Raw genomic sequence first — 16483 nt, 5'->3', positions numbered from 1 at the left:
GCGAATCTAATTCACAAAGGATATTAGAAAACCCTTTTTTTTACCCCCAGATCAAACCAATTTGAACATCCATTGCTTCTGACTGAAGGGGAGAAAATATCAGGGAAGCTTCCACATTTGGCAGCCAAGAAGCCTCTTGAATCATCCTTTATTTTCAAACCGTAGCCACCTGAACAATTGAACTGGTTCTAGGAGGCTTAATGTTGAGTTTGAGGCGACCCGAATGAGGGCATGACCACTTTGCCGAACCTTGCAAAAGGGGGTAGGGACCACTATTTTGTTGGCCAAGAGAAATGAGAGCCACCACTAAGTAGCTCAGAGCACTACCCAGAGGACCACATTTAGAACTCCAAAGCTTCGCTTTTCTAGTGCCCCAAAGTGCCCAGCAGAACATCATAAAGGAATCGAACATTTCAGATTTTAGCATACTCGTAATGTCCATGGCCAGAGGAAAAATGGGGGATAGGAGTCCTAGAGTGGCATCCAAGGTGGGACGATAACCAAGCACATTTAGCGAAAGGACATTTTTTCAGTAAGTGAAGGATTGTATCATCATGGTGGTTACACATCACGCACGGCAAATCAGTCGTGATATGGCGCTTGGCTAGGTTCACTTTGGTGGGGATGATGTCGTTACAAAGGTATCACATGCTTATTTTGACCTTTAGGGGAACCTTTGTGTGCCATATCTTGGACCAAAAGGTTGATCTCCCGAGAGGGTTTGAGGATGAGGACCCCGTATTGCTTGGATAAAGCCACTCCCAAGCAAGGTGATAGGCGCTCCTTACTGAGAATCTCTCATTCTTTTCGATCTACCATGATAGTAAATCTGCTGGACTTCAAATGCTCAGGGGGATGGACTGGATTAGGTTGAGCAGAGAAGAAGCCAGAAATGAGGTCGAGATTCCACACTTTGGCTATAGGGTCAATCAACTCACTAACCATATGAAGAGGTGAATTTGCTGGCTTTGGAATGAAAATTTGTGATCAACCATACAAAGGAACCCAAGGATCTTTTCAAATTCTTATTGAGGATCCACTGCCTATTTGCCACCTTGAACCCCTAGATATTATATCCCTCGCTGTATAAATACTTTTCCAGGAGTATGAAGCATCGGGCGACATCATGGCCTCGAGGAATGATCTGTTGGGGAAGTACTTTGCCTTGAGAACCCTCAAAACCAAAGAGGTATGATTCATGATGATTCTCCACCATTATTTTCGCTAGAAGGCTGAGGTTGAAAGCATACAAGTTCCGTAGGCCCAAGCCTCATTCGGATTTCGGGATGCAGAGTTTTTCCCATGAAATCCAGTGAGTTTGTTTCCTTCCTTCAATGTCATCCCACCAGAAGGAAGAAATCATCCTATATAAGGCATCACAACACTACTTTGGAATAAGATAACAGTTTATAGTGTAATGGGAATGGCTAGGGCAACAGACTTGATGGGAAGTTCTTTACCAGCAACACTAACAATCTTTCATTTCCAGCTTTGGAGTCTCTTCCACATCCGTTCTTTGATGTATGCAAATCATTGGCTTTTGTTTCTTCCCATATAAGTTGGCATACCCAGGTACTTTAAATGTCGGTCGACCATCTGAACGCCCAGCAAGGCAACCAGCTTGCCTCGGATGGGTCTTTTGATATTGTGGCTAAAACAGACCTCACTCTTCTGGAGGTTGACTTTTTTACCAGGGGTACTTTCGTAGAACAAGAAGATCTCAGTAATCAGGTGGCATTCCAATTCATTGCCACGACAAAATAGCAGACTATCATCTGCGAAAAGCAAATGGTTCACAGTAAGGTCTCCAGAACTGATCGTGATCCCCTAGATTTTACCTTCGGCCTCTCTTTGGGCGATAAGGCCCGATAACCCTTCCACACATAGGAAAAATAGGTAGGGAGAGATACGGTCCCTTTAACGGATCCCACGGGAGGGGTGGAAGTAGCCTATAAGATGCCCATTCACTACAAAGGAGTACGAGACCGAGCACACTAGTTCCATGACCAGGTTTGTCCATTTTAGGGAGAACCTCATACGAGATAAGATACACCGTAGATAGCCTCATTCAATTCTATTGTAAGCCTTGCTAATGTCCAGCTTTAGGGATAAGAACCCTTTTTTACCCCCGCGACGCATAATGAGCGAATGAGAAATCTTCGAAGCCAGTAGGGAGTTTTCTGCTATCAATCTACTCAGGACGAACTCGTTCTGGGTATGAGAAATGATATGGTTAAGGATCCATTTTAGCTGATTCGCCATTACCTTTTGAGGCAATTTTAAAGACCACATTGCAGAGACTAATAATAGGCCTAAATTAGGACATATCCTTGGGGTATTTCACTTTGGGAATAAGGCAAATATGGGTGAAATTTATTTGCTTGAGAATTATGCCCGACTGGAAAAGACGTTGGATGACGATTGTCATATCCGGACCAACAATGGGCCAAGAAACGCTGATAAAATAAAAGGGAGATTCCATCGAGCCTCGGTGCCGTGGAGGGGTGCATGCTGAAAATAGCCACCCGAACCTCGTTAGCCGACACTGGAAAGTAAAAACTGATATTAGGAGTCACCCGACGATTGGCGGTCTGGAGGACTTCTTCTCGATCCCCCAGTCGCCAAAAGGTCCTCGAAATAGCTCAGGACTGAGGTCTCAATACCTCTGTCATCAGATTGCCAGGAGCCGTTCCTGTCTAGTAGCCCTTTGATAAAGTTTTTTACCTTACGGTTTTTGGCCTATTGATAAAAAAAAACGGGTGTTCTTGTCCCCTTGCCGCAACCAAAGAGACCGAGACCTCTGGCACTGATAGGTCTCCTTTTGGCCTAGAAGAGCATCCAGATGCTCCATTAAATGCAACCTCTCTGCTAAGGATGCCTTCGATAAAGGTTAGGCGAGGATAAAGCCGAGCTTCGAGCGTATCTCATTTATCTTTTCCCTTCTACCTTGAAAGACCACCACTTGAGGATGGCAACTCTAGTAGCCTTGATTTTATGAACAACTTGGAACATAGGGACAAAAAATAGCTTGTCCTTGAAGATGCTGATCACCATAAAATTCTATATGTTTTCCTTGATGGTAAATTGGTAATGAAGCCAATGAACAAATATTTGTAGAAGCATATGACTTAAGACTTGGATTGATTTAATATGTGAAATAATGGTTTAGGGTTTTAGAATGAGTATTAGGAGTTTAGGGGTTGTTTGAGTTTAAGGTTTAGTAATGGTTTTTGTTTTAGGTTGGGGTGGAGTTTGTGGTTCAAGATTTAAATATTGAGTTTTGGGCTACATCAAAATTCGAGATTTAAATTATGAGTCATAATGATTAACTTGACACCCGAACTCACTCTCTTTATATATGTGATTAATTTGACTATAACAAAATAAAAATTGCAATGCAAGGTTTAAATTCACTTAGCGACAGACAGAAACTACAATGTAGTCTAACCTAGAGGTTGTGATGAATTCTAAGCTTGTATTCCACATAGCACGTCCTAAGTTCAATCCCTGACGCTAGTGAATTACAAGATGGTGGCTTACCGTAACGAAACGACCAACTAGTCTTCTTTTTTCTTAAAAAAAATATTAAAAAAAGTAAGAAAATACCTGCTAGTTGTACATGTAATGGCACTAGTAATATTTGTTTGGTCTAGGTGCATTAGTGTATTTGAAAATTTTATTGACCAGTTATTTTGTTTCGATCCGATTAGTGACCACTTACTAATTCTACTCCCTATATTAAGAAGGGGGATCGGAGACATTTAACATAAAGTGATAAAGTACCTTATCTCTATGGGCGGTGTCACCTTGTTAAAACTATGGGCCACTTTATTGAAACTATGATTGATATAAATACTTAGCGAGTAGTACAATAGCATATTTTTTTTATGCAAATTAGGTTGTCTATTACGTGGTTTATTCGAACTTCTCTCTTTTTTAAAGTGAAAATATCGATGTATTAAAAAAATAATTAGAAAAGAAAAATGCCAAGAAGATTTTTTTAAAGTATGACTCTTTAATAATTCTCCGTTATCTCATATTTTTAACACAATGTTTTATAACGTGATCACATGAAAAATGATAAGGAGTGAGACTCTTCATAGATTTTCTGACACATACTTTTGACACAATTCTCATATCAAAATTATAAAATAATGTGCTAAAAATATGATACGACAAATAATATATAAAAATATAATATCAGCTTGTTGAAAATATGGGCGGCGTCGTGAAGTCTCACGACTCACTGTGTAAATGTCACTAACAGCAAGACTTCCACGGTGTACACAGGCGAGTCGAGTAGCGTGTGATTTCTGGAACTGGGCCTAACTTAAATGGTAACACACACACACACACAATCCCCATTAAGTCTCTATCAAGTGAAGGGTAGGCTTACCTTCTGTGAATTGAAAATTGTAGCGAGTCTAGTGACATATGGCCAATGATTTGGAATTTTTTTGGTATAAATTTGGTATATAGAATTCAGAAATTAAGCAATTAATGTCGAATGCATGTATTGGAACGACGTCTAATATAGTGTTTAAGAGACGGAACTGAAGAGGGCCAATCGGCACGTTACTCTCAAAATTATGTTGCAGTGACTAGGATTTGCAAGCATAAGCGCCGTTAAAATATGTTCTCAGTGACATCTTCCAATCTATAAGAACTTTTAAATATTTTTGCAAATCGTAATTAAAGACGCTTTTAGTATTTCTAAAAATAGTTTAAAAAATACTCATAAAATATGAGGCCCAATTTCACAATACATTGGCCCACAAAAATCTGAACAAGGCCCAGAGCCCATATAAACCAGCCAACACCATTTCATAGATTTTCCAATATATATCCAAAACCCTAGCCTCCTATATCTCTTACCCTCTCCTCGCCTCACACGCACATTCACCAGCCGCCGTCTCCTCCCAACCCCACCGTGCAAATCCGCCAGCATGGGCCGCGTTCGCACAAAGACGGTGAAGAAGTCATCTCGCCAGGTTATCGAGCGATACTACTCGCGCATGACCCTGGACTTCCACACCAACAAGAAGATCCTGGAAGAAGTCGCCATCATCCCCTCCAAGCGCCTCCGCAACAAGATCGCCGGATTCTCTACCCACCTCATGAAGCGGATCCAGAAGGGCCCGGTTCGCGGTATCTCCCTAAAGCTGCAGGAGGAGGAGCGCGAGCGCCGCATGGACTTCGTCCCCGAAGAGTCCGCTATCAAGACCGACGAGATCTCCGTGGACAAGGAAACTCTCGACATGCTCTCCTCTCTCGGCATGGCTGACATGCCTGGGGTCAAGCGGGTCGACCCGGAAGCTCAGACTCAGAACCTCGGCGGGTTCGGGCGTGGTGGTCCCAGGAGGTACTAATCAGGGTTTAGAGAATGATGGGTTTTGCTTAAAATCCCAAGTTATCGTTCCCTTAATTTTCTGGAAGATTTTTAATGTTATAGTACATTTGAAGTAGGAAGGAAACTATTGCCAATTTTCTATGCTTTTCGGGTTTTCTATGGAACGAATGCGGATGCAATGTTTTCTTATGTGATTTTGTTCAAGTTTGGATTTAGAATCGAAAGCGATGCGCATTGTTTCTTTTGGTTAATTAATCGTTTTGGTGAAGATTGTTGGTAGGAACTGATAGTATTGCAGTAGTATTCTTGCTGCTTACAATGTTTGTGTTCTCTTGAGTCACTATCAGTTTTGGTTAGGTTTTGAATTATACTTTGGTTTGTGAATTCCGGAGCCATTTTAGTTGTTGGGGATGATTTGTTTGATCTGTGAAACAATGCTATGGCGTTGCATCTGGTCTGTTAGAATTCGGAACCTGTGTGATGCCAATTTGGATGTTTATTGTTCGGGTTTCGTTCAACATTCGGAATGCAAGTTGCTAGGATTTCATTTGACTAGCATCCCTTAAAATGCCTTCTCTTCTGATTAGCATGTAGACTGTAGTGATTTGTGCGGTTTAATTCGCAAGATGATTAGTTCCGCTCACTCGCTCACTTGCACTCATCACTCATGTCTCTGCTTCCGATAGCATCACCTTGTTTTGCCTTTCCTTAGCGTAAAATGTGGAAATGAGTTGGTATACTGTTGTGCACATAGGCAGGGCTTGTTGTTAGGACGATGCCCTTGGTTGCTGGACGATGCTTCTTTTTGCTTTCCTAGTTGCAACCCACCGGCTGATTCCATTTGCACCACCTGTAGTCAAGGCTACCTTGCCTCTTGTAACCTAGGGCTGATGTTTTGTATCCTAGCCCTACCATGTTGAGCATATGACAATGGTCTTCCTTAAATCTCTCCAATAACGTACCTTTCTTATCGTCATGTTTTCTTTCTTGTTCAGCCACTTTAGTAACAACTCCTTGGCAGCATTTTTTCACTTCTGGGTAAATCCGTTTGGTCTTGGATAGGGACTCGGATTATCTCTCTTCCTCTGCCCATCTTTTATTCTTAGCCTTTCAAAAAATTTCCTATCGTGAAGATCAAGGCCGTGTAAGAGCCAGAACCACGCAGTCTATTACTCAAAAGAAAAAACAAGAACTCCGACACTATTTAAAGCCAAAACGATGTCTATTACCCAAAGTAAAAATAAAATTTGCAGCGACTTCTTCTACAGAACGACGGGGATTTGTGAGAGGTGGAAGGCGGGCCAGGTGACGAGGACAAGAAGCGATCCATGGTGTGATCGTGGTCGCGATGGCGCGAGGGTCGAAATTGAAGTTCTCTGTTTTGTTCCCAAATAGATTCGCACTGCGTAAAACAAGGTTTTGCTTTTATGTTTTGCAGTTGATGGAGAAGGAGGTAAGGGAGTAGAGCTCGGGCCATGGGCAAAGCAGAAAGAGGTGATGAAAGATTCACATTACACTGCCAGTATGCGTGCAAAACAACGAGACACAAAAAAATCATGAACCCAAAAATCGCAACCGATGTCATACAATGTGATGCAGTTGGAATCGAATCGATGTTTTCGAATCTGTTGTATCGATCGAGGAACTTAACCTAGTTGGTCTTCCTACCAACAATTAGAACAAACGAAGCCAGCGCAGAGGATAATACAACGCAAATGAAAGAATTTTAGTGAAGCAAAGCGGCTAGCTTAGCTGCTAATGCCACTGGTTGGGCCAACCATTAGAAAACGTTGCAAATGTGGGTTCGGTCATGTCAATTTGCCATGACAGCGTGCCCTCCTCTACATTCAAGTTTTAATACCGGTCGTCGTATGTCAAGTTTCAATACACATAAAATTTTTGCAAGGATGTATCATATTTGATATGCTGATCACAATTTCTTTCTCCGGTGGAGATGCAATTCCATCATCTCTTTCCATAAAAGATGCATTCCTTTACCTTGCATTTTTGTTCTCACCAAAATAAAATCATCTCTCTTTTTGGTAAAGATACGTTCCATTATTTGGAGTTTCCGGGAAAAATAATGGCTGACGCTCTCTAACATAGATAGATTTTATATAATTATAAAAAAAATTAACAAAATGTATTAGTTTTATGTGTTTGAATAAAATCATTGTTAGATGAAACACTAATAGGCAGAAACTAAGCATTTTAATGTTAGAAGTTGGTATAGAATCCGAGAAGGGTTCCTAACTGGTGTGGGAGTTCTAATTATAATAGGTATGGGAAACTTGGACGCAAGTTTCAGATAGGTTTAGGATTCCAACTCAGTTTAGGATTAGGTTTTGATTTAGTATAAAAAGGGTCCTTAACGTTAGGGTATAGTGTGTGTGGATATAGGGTGTGAGAGACTTGTGTGACAAGAAAACTATTTGTATGTGTGAGTTTTCTTGTATTCCTTTATTCAATCAATAAAGTGTGCTTCCGTTGTTCATGTTTTCTGTTATTGGTTTGGTTTGATCGAAGTGTAAGTTTCAACAAGTGGTATCAAGAGCCATAGGTTACGTGGTCAAATCAAAACGATGACAAAAACTGAAAGTGGAGATGATAGGGGTACTGAGGTAACCAAGACTTCGGTGCAAAGTGCTCGGTTTGAGATCGAGAAATTCATTGGGACAAATAACTTCGCTATGTGGCAGTGCGAAGTAAAGGATGTACTGATTCAACAAGGTTTACTGGTGGTGCTTGAAGACATGCCTCTAACAATGAAGAAGGAGGAATGGCAGCGGCTGAATGCACATGCATGTTCCACGATTAGACTATGTCTTGGAAAAGCACAAAAATATGGTGTAATGAATATCTCATCAGCTAGAGAACTATGGGATACGTTGGAATCGAAGTACTTGAAGAAGAGTGCAGAAAACAGACTTTATCTTAAGAGTAAATTGTATCGTTTTTAGTACAAGGAAGGAACTAAGATGATTGACCATCTTGAAGAATTTAACAAGATGATTGCTGAACTTCTGAACCTAGAAGAGACGATCAAAGATGAAGATAAAGCGTTGATTCTGATGAATTCCCTACCTGAATCTTACGAGTCGTTTGTTACGACATGGATTTATGGTAGAGAAACTCTTAAGTTTGATGAAATCTCAAGTGCAGTGATGAATCATGAAGTCCGCAATTTAGACAGACAAGAAAGAAACAATTCCGAAGCACTAATGGTAAGAGGAAGATCAAAGGAAAGAAAACCAGCAACTAAGAAGAAAGGCAAGTCTCGTTCAAGAGGTGCCTCAAGCAACAGAAAGTTTCTCGATAAAGATGAGTGCGCCTTCTGTCATGAGAAAGGGCACTGGAAAAAGGATTGTCCCAGAATCAAAGCCAAGAACAAAGAGAAGAAATATGAAGACTCAGAGGCAAACATTGTCGAGGCTAACAATGAAGATTTCGTCTGTGCCCTAACTGCATCAGACGGAATAAATTATATGAATCACTGGGTGCTTGATACTGGATGCACGCATCATATGACCTCTCAACGTCATTGGTTTTCTTCGTTCAAGACTCTTACGGGAATGGTATATATGGGGGATGATAATCCATGTGCAACGAAAGGAATTGGTAGTGTTAAAATCAGACACCATGATGGTGTAGTCCGAGAGCTACAAGGGGTGAGATATGTCCCAAATCTTAAGAAGAATTTAATCTCGCTTGGAACTCTTGAAGATCAAGGTTGTAAATTCTACTCAGAAAAACAAACATTGAAGGTTGCAAGAAGAGCATTAGTGATAATGAAAGCGCCAAGAAGGGGTTTGCTTTATTTGTTAGAAGGCAACACTATTGAATCTCCGATGGCTATGGTAGCAGCAAGTGATCAATCAGATACATCTTGTCTATGGCATATGAGGCTAGGGCATGTGGGAAACAAGGCATTGCAAGGATTGATTAAACAAGGGGTCCTAGAGGGAGCCAAAAGTGGGAAGATTGATTTTTGTGAACATTGCATCCTTGGCAAACAAACCAAAGTAAGTTTTGGCACGGCAATACATCAAACGGAGGGAATCCTGGATTATGTACACTCAGATGTCTGGGGACCTGCGAAGAATGAATCTCTAGGAGGAAAGAGATGGTTCGTATCCTTCATTGATGATTATTCACGAAGAGCATGGATTTATGTGATGAAGCACAAACATGAGGTGCTGGATATTTTCTTAGAATGGAAAAACACAGTCGAAAGGAAGACTGAGAAAAAATTGAAAGTCTTAAGAAGTGATAATGGGGGAGAGTATACTTCTGATCCCTTCTTTGAAGCCTGCAAAAGGGAAGGTATAACACGACATTTTAGTGTTAGAGAAACTCCTCAACAGAACGGAATTGCAGAACGATTGAATCGAACACTGTTAGAAAAGGTCAGATGTATGCTGTCACAAGCAAAATTGCATAAACGTTTTTGGGCAGAAGCACTGAGTTATGCATGTCACATTCTAAATCGTCTTCCTTCTTCAGCCTTAAACGGAAAGACTCCAATGGAAGTATGGTCAGGACAAATTGCTCAAGATTATGACAGACTAAGGGTATTCGGGTGTGATGCGTATTACCATGTGAAAGAAAATAAATTAGACCCGAGAGCAAGGAAGGCTATCTTTCTAGGGTTTAACAGTGGCGTCAAGGGATTCAGATTGTGGAGTACAGAACTCAAGAAGGTTGTAATAAGCAGAAATGTGACGTTTAATGAAACCCATATGCAACTAAGAGAAGATCGAAAGATTGTACAAGAGGTGGAGCTAGCAGAAGAACAAACTGAACATTCAAGAGATGAAGACAAACACGACAATGAGGGTCAAATCAGTGTCGATCAAGAAGATTGTATCGCCAAGAGAAAAGGAAAAAGAGAGGTTGGCCTTCCTGCTAGATTCAAAGATTGCGTCTCCTGTATAGCCTACGCATTGCCAGTAATCGAAGTAGACATCCCTACAGATTTCACAGAAGCATCAAGGAGTAAAGAAGCTAAAAATTGGCATGAAGCTATGGATGATGAGATGTTGTCACTAAAGAAGAACAAAACTTGGAATCTGGTGGAGCTACCTAAGGGAAGAAAGGCCATTGGATGCAAATGGGTGTATGCAAAGAAAGATGGAATAAATAATGCAAGTTCAGTAAGGTTTAAAGCCAGATTAGTAGCAAAAGGCTACGCTCAGAAAGAGGGAATAGATTACAATGAAATCTTCTCTCTCGTGGTGAAACATTCATCCATTCGAATCCTCCTAGCACTGGTGGCACAGTTCGATCTCGAATTAGTACAATTGGACGTAAAAACTGCGTTTCTGCATGGAAATTTATCTGAAGAAATTTACATATGTCAACCAGAAGGATACGAAGAGAAAGGAAAGGAGAATCTAGTATGCAAGCTCAACAAATCTCTATATGGTTTGAAGCAATCACCAAGGCAGTGGTACTTGAGGTTCGACAAGGTTATGAAGGATTTTGGCTACACTAGGAGCCAATACGATCACTGTGTATATCACAAGAAAACAAAGGAAGGTACATATGTATATTTACTGATTTATGTAGATGATATGCTCATTGCCTCTACTGATCAAACAGAAATCTCAAAACTCAAAACTCAGATGCAAAATGAGTTTATGAAAGACCTTGGCGAAGCAAAGAAAATTTTGGGGATGGAAATCACACGGGATAGAAAGAAAGGGCTGGTGTGTTTATCACAGAAACAGTATGTGGAAAGATTGCTACACAAGTTTGGCATCCGTGATGAGACCAAACCTGTAAGTACACCTCTGGCCTCTCACTTCAAGATGAGCACGCAGTTATGCCCTAAGTCTGATGAAGAAAGGACTAAGATGAAGGACATTCCTTATTCTAGTTTGGTTGGAGGGTTGATGTATGCCATGGTGTGTACTCGACCTGATATTGCTCATGCAGTTGGATTAGTAAGTAGATTTATGCATAATCCTAGTAAAATGCATTGGGAAGCTGCTCGATGGATACTTCGATATTTGCATGGAACAAGGAGCACGGGAATTTGTTTTGAGCGGAATGATAAAGGAATCGAGAAGTTCTCGATTGGATATGTAGATTCTGATTTTGCTAGTGACTTAGACAAAAGAAGATCTACCACAGGATATGTGTTTACCATGGCGAATGGTCCTATATGTTGGAGATCAATTCTACAACCAACTGTTGCTTTATCAACTACAGAAGCTGAATATATGGCAATGGCAGAAGCAATTAAGGAAGCTATTTGGACACTGGGATTAATAGCAGATTTGGGAGTTAAACAGTGCAAGATAGATGTGCATTGTGATAGTCAAAGTGCTATTTACTTGGCGAAGTATCAAGTGCATCATGCAAGAACCAAACATATAGATGTAAGATATCATTTTGTTCGGGAGATTATAGCTGAAGGCAAGATTCTTGTAAAGAAAATTGCTTCAGCTGATAATCCTGCAGATATGTTAACAAAGGTGGTTGGTGCATCAAAATTCAGTCATTGTCTGGATTTGGTGCATGTAAGACAGGTTTGATACTTGAAAATGGTGGAGCGATGGAAGCAGAAGAAGTCTCGAGGCGGAGTTCTTACCAAGGTGGAGTTTGTTAGAAGTTGGTATAGAATCCGAGAAGGGTTCCTAACTGGTGTGGGAGTTCTAATTATAATAGGTATGGGAAACTTGGACGCAAGTTTCAGATAGGTTTAGGATTCCAACTCAGTTTAGGATTAGGTTTTGATTTAGTATAAAAAGGGTCCTTAACGTTAGGGTATAGTGTGTGTGGATATAGGGTGTGAGAGACTTGTGTGACAAGAAAACTATTTGTATGTGTGAGTTTTCTTGTATTCCTTTATTCAATCAATAAAGTGTGCTTCCGTTGTTCATGTTTTCTGTTATTGGTTTGGTTTGATCGAAGTGTAAGTTTCAACATTTAATTGTTGATCGGGATGTGGACGGAATCTCCGTAGCACGACCATGAGGTAAGTGCTGCTGGTGCAGGCAAAGAAGCTGTCCTACACTAGTTGCCTTGCCCTTACTGCTTTGTCAAGTTACTATTGTGAAAAACAACAATGGAAAAAGAAGGAAGCTGTTATTGGTATTCTCAAAATTTCAATCTGTATTTCTCTTAAGTTTTTAATTTATCTTTTCTTAGTTTCTCAATTTGATTTTCGATTTTAGCCCTGTATTGCTTTTGATGTCCTAGAATCTTGAAAACCTAATTAAAGATTTTTTTTTTTTTTTTTTTTTTGTCAAACGATAGATTTTTTTAGAATAGATGTTAGATTAGCCATCGATGGGATTTGAATTCATGCTGTCATGTAAGGACTCAACTTCTTTCCATCAATGTGGTAAAGGCACACAAATATTTTGGTTAATAAAGATTTTTTTGTTGTATGAGTTATTAATGAATTTGATTGGCATGTATCGGTTAGTAGACGGTAGAGACTTCTTTTTTACATATTTGCTTTAAGTCCAGTAGGCTAAAAGTCTAATAGACTTTTGAAATGCTTTTTGGGTAAATCATGGACGAACATACGTATATGGACATGATGTGGCTGAAGAATTTTGATGAAATTTACAATGCTAACATGGAAGAAATGTCAGAGTATGATTGAAATTCCTTGTTATTATAATATGGTCTCACTAAAGCACCTTCTATAATGATGATAAAACGTTATTGTGATGTCCGTCTAATGGTAAAAGGTCATGCAGACAATAAAAATTTATCTATTATCATTGTATTACTAAGATGAAATATTATACGGCGTTACGCGTGTCATATAAGTCTTTTTCTGCCAAATACTTACTCCGAGAGCGAGTGAGTCCCCCTCTTTTCACCACAATTTGGGTTGACCATTTAACAACAAACAATTGTCCTCAAGGACCCATGGCACATGCGCTTGCAATTTGGCAAAGCAGAAAATGTACAATGCAGTACGAGATCCAAGACCATTCTTATAGTGATTTTGATTACGATTTTGATTAAACAACAACAATAATGATCGCATGTGAATGTGAGACGTTAGGCACTGATTATTTCTTTATTTAAGTTTTAGTTTAATCTTTAAGTGAAGTGGTAGTGATATTCACCATTTTTTTTTTGTCACTGTTACGTTAAATGAGTTTAAATTTTAAAATATATGTAGTGAAGAAACGTAAAGTTTAAAATTTAAACTTATTCAATCGTGATAATTTTTCCTTATAAGTTTTATCACATAACGTATTTATTCAATTGTGATAATTTTTCCTTATAAGTTTTATCACATAACGTATCTTCAAGTTTTAGAGTTACAACATAAATCATCTCTAGCCCCAAGTGTTAAGAAACTTCGTTGCCAAACTTCCTAGATTTATCAACAAAAAGAAAAACAACGAGAAGAAGTTGCATGTCACAATCCAGTCCAGTTCGCATAATAAAGGTGACACAACACCTATAACAGTGGTCTCTGCATTTAGAATAAAATATTGTTGTATAGATAGACTTGAGCGATATAGACTGAGCAGGGCGCTCGATTAGTCATATAATTATTAAGGGTTGTACAATAGATAATTCACTATAGTCCCATGGCACCAGAAATTTTTAATTGTGATGAGAACATAAGTTGTATATCACGTATTTTAATAGGAGTGTTAAAAAAAATTATTTGTAAGTTATTAACATCTTAACACACATATCCCACTATTTATATAGTAACACAAGAAGTATCATACCGTGTACCGGTTATATTGAGCCCCACACAAGTTTTTCTCTTAATTATCAGACACTTATATCTCATTTGATAACAATTTAATTTTTAATTTAGGTAAATTGCACAAAACTACCTCAATTATGGGTTTATGACAAACTCATACTTCATCTTTTAAACATTGCAATGTCGTATATCAACTTCAAATTTCGTTGCAATGTCATACATTCGTTAACTTTTCTGTCAATTTTTCTATTAAATGATGACGTGACAATTATAGGCTTATATTTTTGCTAATATGGATATCAAGTTAGCGCCAAGTGGACAAGAAACTAATAAAAATTTGTTATTATTTATAATATTTGAAAACTAAGAAATTTTTTTTTTATAAAATAAAAAAAAATTCAATTTGGCGTTATATTCCCCACATTCGTCTCCACTGCCACCTTACCACACTCGAGTCCCGACCTTCAACCACTCCAGTTCTTATCCTTTCTCTCGTCTCCACTGTCATTGAAAATCCCACACGCTATCGCCTCAACTCCACAATGGGTATCGGAAATGACTTCTTCTCCTTCTTCAGCTGGTGCTTCGGAAAGTCGAAGTTCTGGGGATGGCGGAAATAGGTGGAGGAGGCGGGTAAGGTGGGATGTGATATGATTTGATTTTCTGTTTTTTTTTTTTTTTTTTTGGGGGAATTATTTGGTTTGGAACTTGGAAATAGATTTCTAGGTTTGGATTTGGGGTGGGATGGTTTGATTTTTAGGGTTTGGCAATACATTTTCTAGGTTTGGTTTGGAACAACGTGATTTTCGGGGTTTGAAAGTAATTGAAAGGAGGCCCAAGATTTGAGAGTAATTGAAAAGATGGATATATTTGAGGTTGGGGAGGTCGGGGAGGGTATCGGGGAGGGATGAAGTTCTAGGGAGATGAGATATAGAGATTTTTTTAATTAATTTAATTATTTTTTTTTTCAATTTAATTTTAATTACTAAATAAAAAATTAATAATTTATTAATACTTAATTATTTTTTATCAATTTAATTTTAATTATTAAATAAAATTTAATAATTTATCAATAATTAATTAATTTTTATTCCTGTTGGCCAAGGAGTCGACCTTGCTCTTGTCATGTCATTATTTAACATCCAAATTGACAGAAAATTTAACGGAAGCATAACATTACAACAAATTCATAAGTTGATGTATGATATTGTAGTGTTTAAAATATGAGGTATGATATTGTGGTTCGACCCATAGTTGAGGTAGTTTTGTGTAATTTACTCTTTTAATTTTATATTTTGTAAAAGAAGAAAAGTATGTATGAAAATGAAGAATAAAAATGAGTAAAAGAAAAAATAGTGAACGACATGTCAAATGAATTTGTATATTCAAAATGAAAACTAAAACTAAAACAAATAGTTATCAAATATGACATTATTAAGCATGGACCGAACCACCTTGGGCCCAGAGGGGACAAATGCCCCCACTCAATCTTTTTGGTACACAAAAAAATCTATATACTTGTAACATTAGTGAGGTGTATAACTAGTTTACTTGCTTGTGATGTATTAACTCCTCCAATTGCAACTGACAACGTTGAAAAAGCATTTTTGGCAATATTTTTTTTGAAGAATCGATTGATAAATCGGATGGGAAATCAATGGATGAATGATAACATGATTATTTTTATATAGAAAGATATTTGTTGGTATTGGTAATGAAGTTGTCATGCAACGTTATCAAAACATGAAAACACATCGAGAGATATTGTAATATATTGTATGAAAAATCTTATAGACTAATATATAAGTATTTTATTTAGTAAATTCTTTAGCTTTTTATTTTGTGACTTTGTTGTTTAACAATGCACCCATCCATACAAATTTCTAATTTCGTCTCTGTTAATAAGTGATACAGTAAAAAATCAATATTTAGTTATTAACTCTACTATTATAGAGTCAAGCTCTCACTTTGGAGTCGCAAGCTTCTAAAATAAAATTTGGACAACTGTGATAATTATAATTTAGAGTCAAGCTCTCAATTGTGATAATTTTTCTTTATAAGTTTTATCACATAACGTATCTTTACAAGTTTTAGAATTACAACATAAATCATCTCTAGCCCCAAGTGTTAAGAAACTTCGTTGCCAAACTTCCTAGATTTATCAACAAAAAGAAAAACAACGAGAAGAAGTTGCATGTCACAATCCAGTCCAGTTCGCATAATAAAGGTGACACAACACCTATAACAGTGGTCTCTGCATTTAGAATAAAATATTGTTGTATAGATAGACTTGAGCGATATAGACTGAGTAGGGCGCTCGATTAGTCATATAATTATTTAGGGTTGTACAATAGATAATTCACTATAGTCCCATGGCACCAGAAATTTTTAATTGTCATGAGAACATAAGTGGTATATCACGTATTTTAATAGGAGTG

The 16483-nt window shown here is 38.3% G+C and overlaps 1 protein-coding gene across 1 annotated transcript; it reads left to right on the top strand.

Annotated features, from left to right (window-relative positions):
* Positions 1-4853: 4853 nt before the first annotated feature.
* Positions 4854-5601, top strand: LOC137717798 (small ribosomal subunit protein eS17y-like). The gene has a single exon (XM_068457286.1). It carries the CDS (start codon positions 4947-4949, stop codon positions 5367-5369), a length of 423 nt encoding a protein of 140 aa, XP_068313387.1. The 5' UTR covers positions 4854-4946; the 3' UTR covers positions 5370-5601.
* The last annotated feature ends 10882 nt before the right edge of the window (positions 5602-16483 follow it).

Source organism: Pyrus communis, chromosome 15 (genome assembly GCF_963583255.1).
Source record: "Pyrus communis chromosome 15, drPyrComm1.1, whole genome shotgun sequence".
Lineage (NCBI taxonomy): Eukaryota > Viridiplantae > Streptophyta > Magnoliopsida > Rosales > Rosaceae > Pyrus > Pyrus communis.
This window is presented reverse-complemented; position numbering and strand designations above follow the sequence as displayed.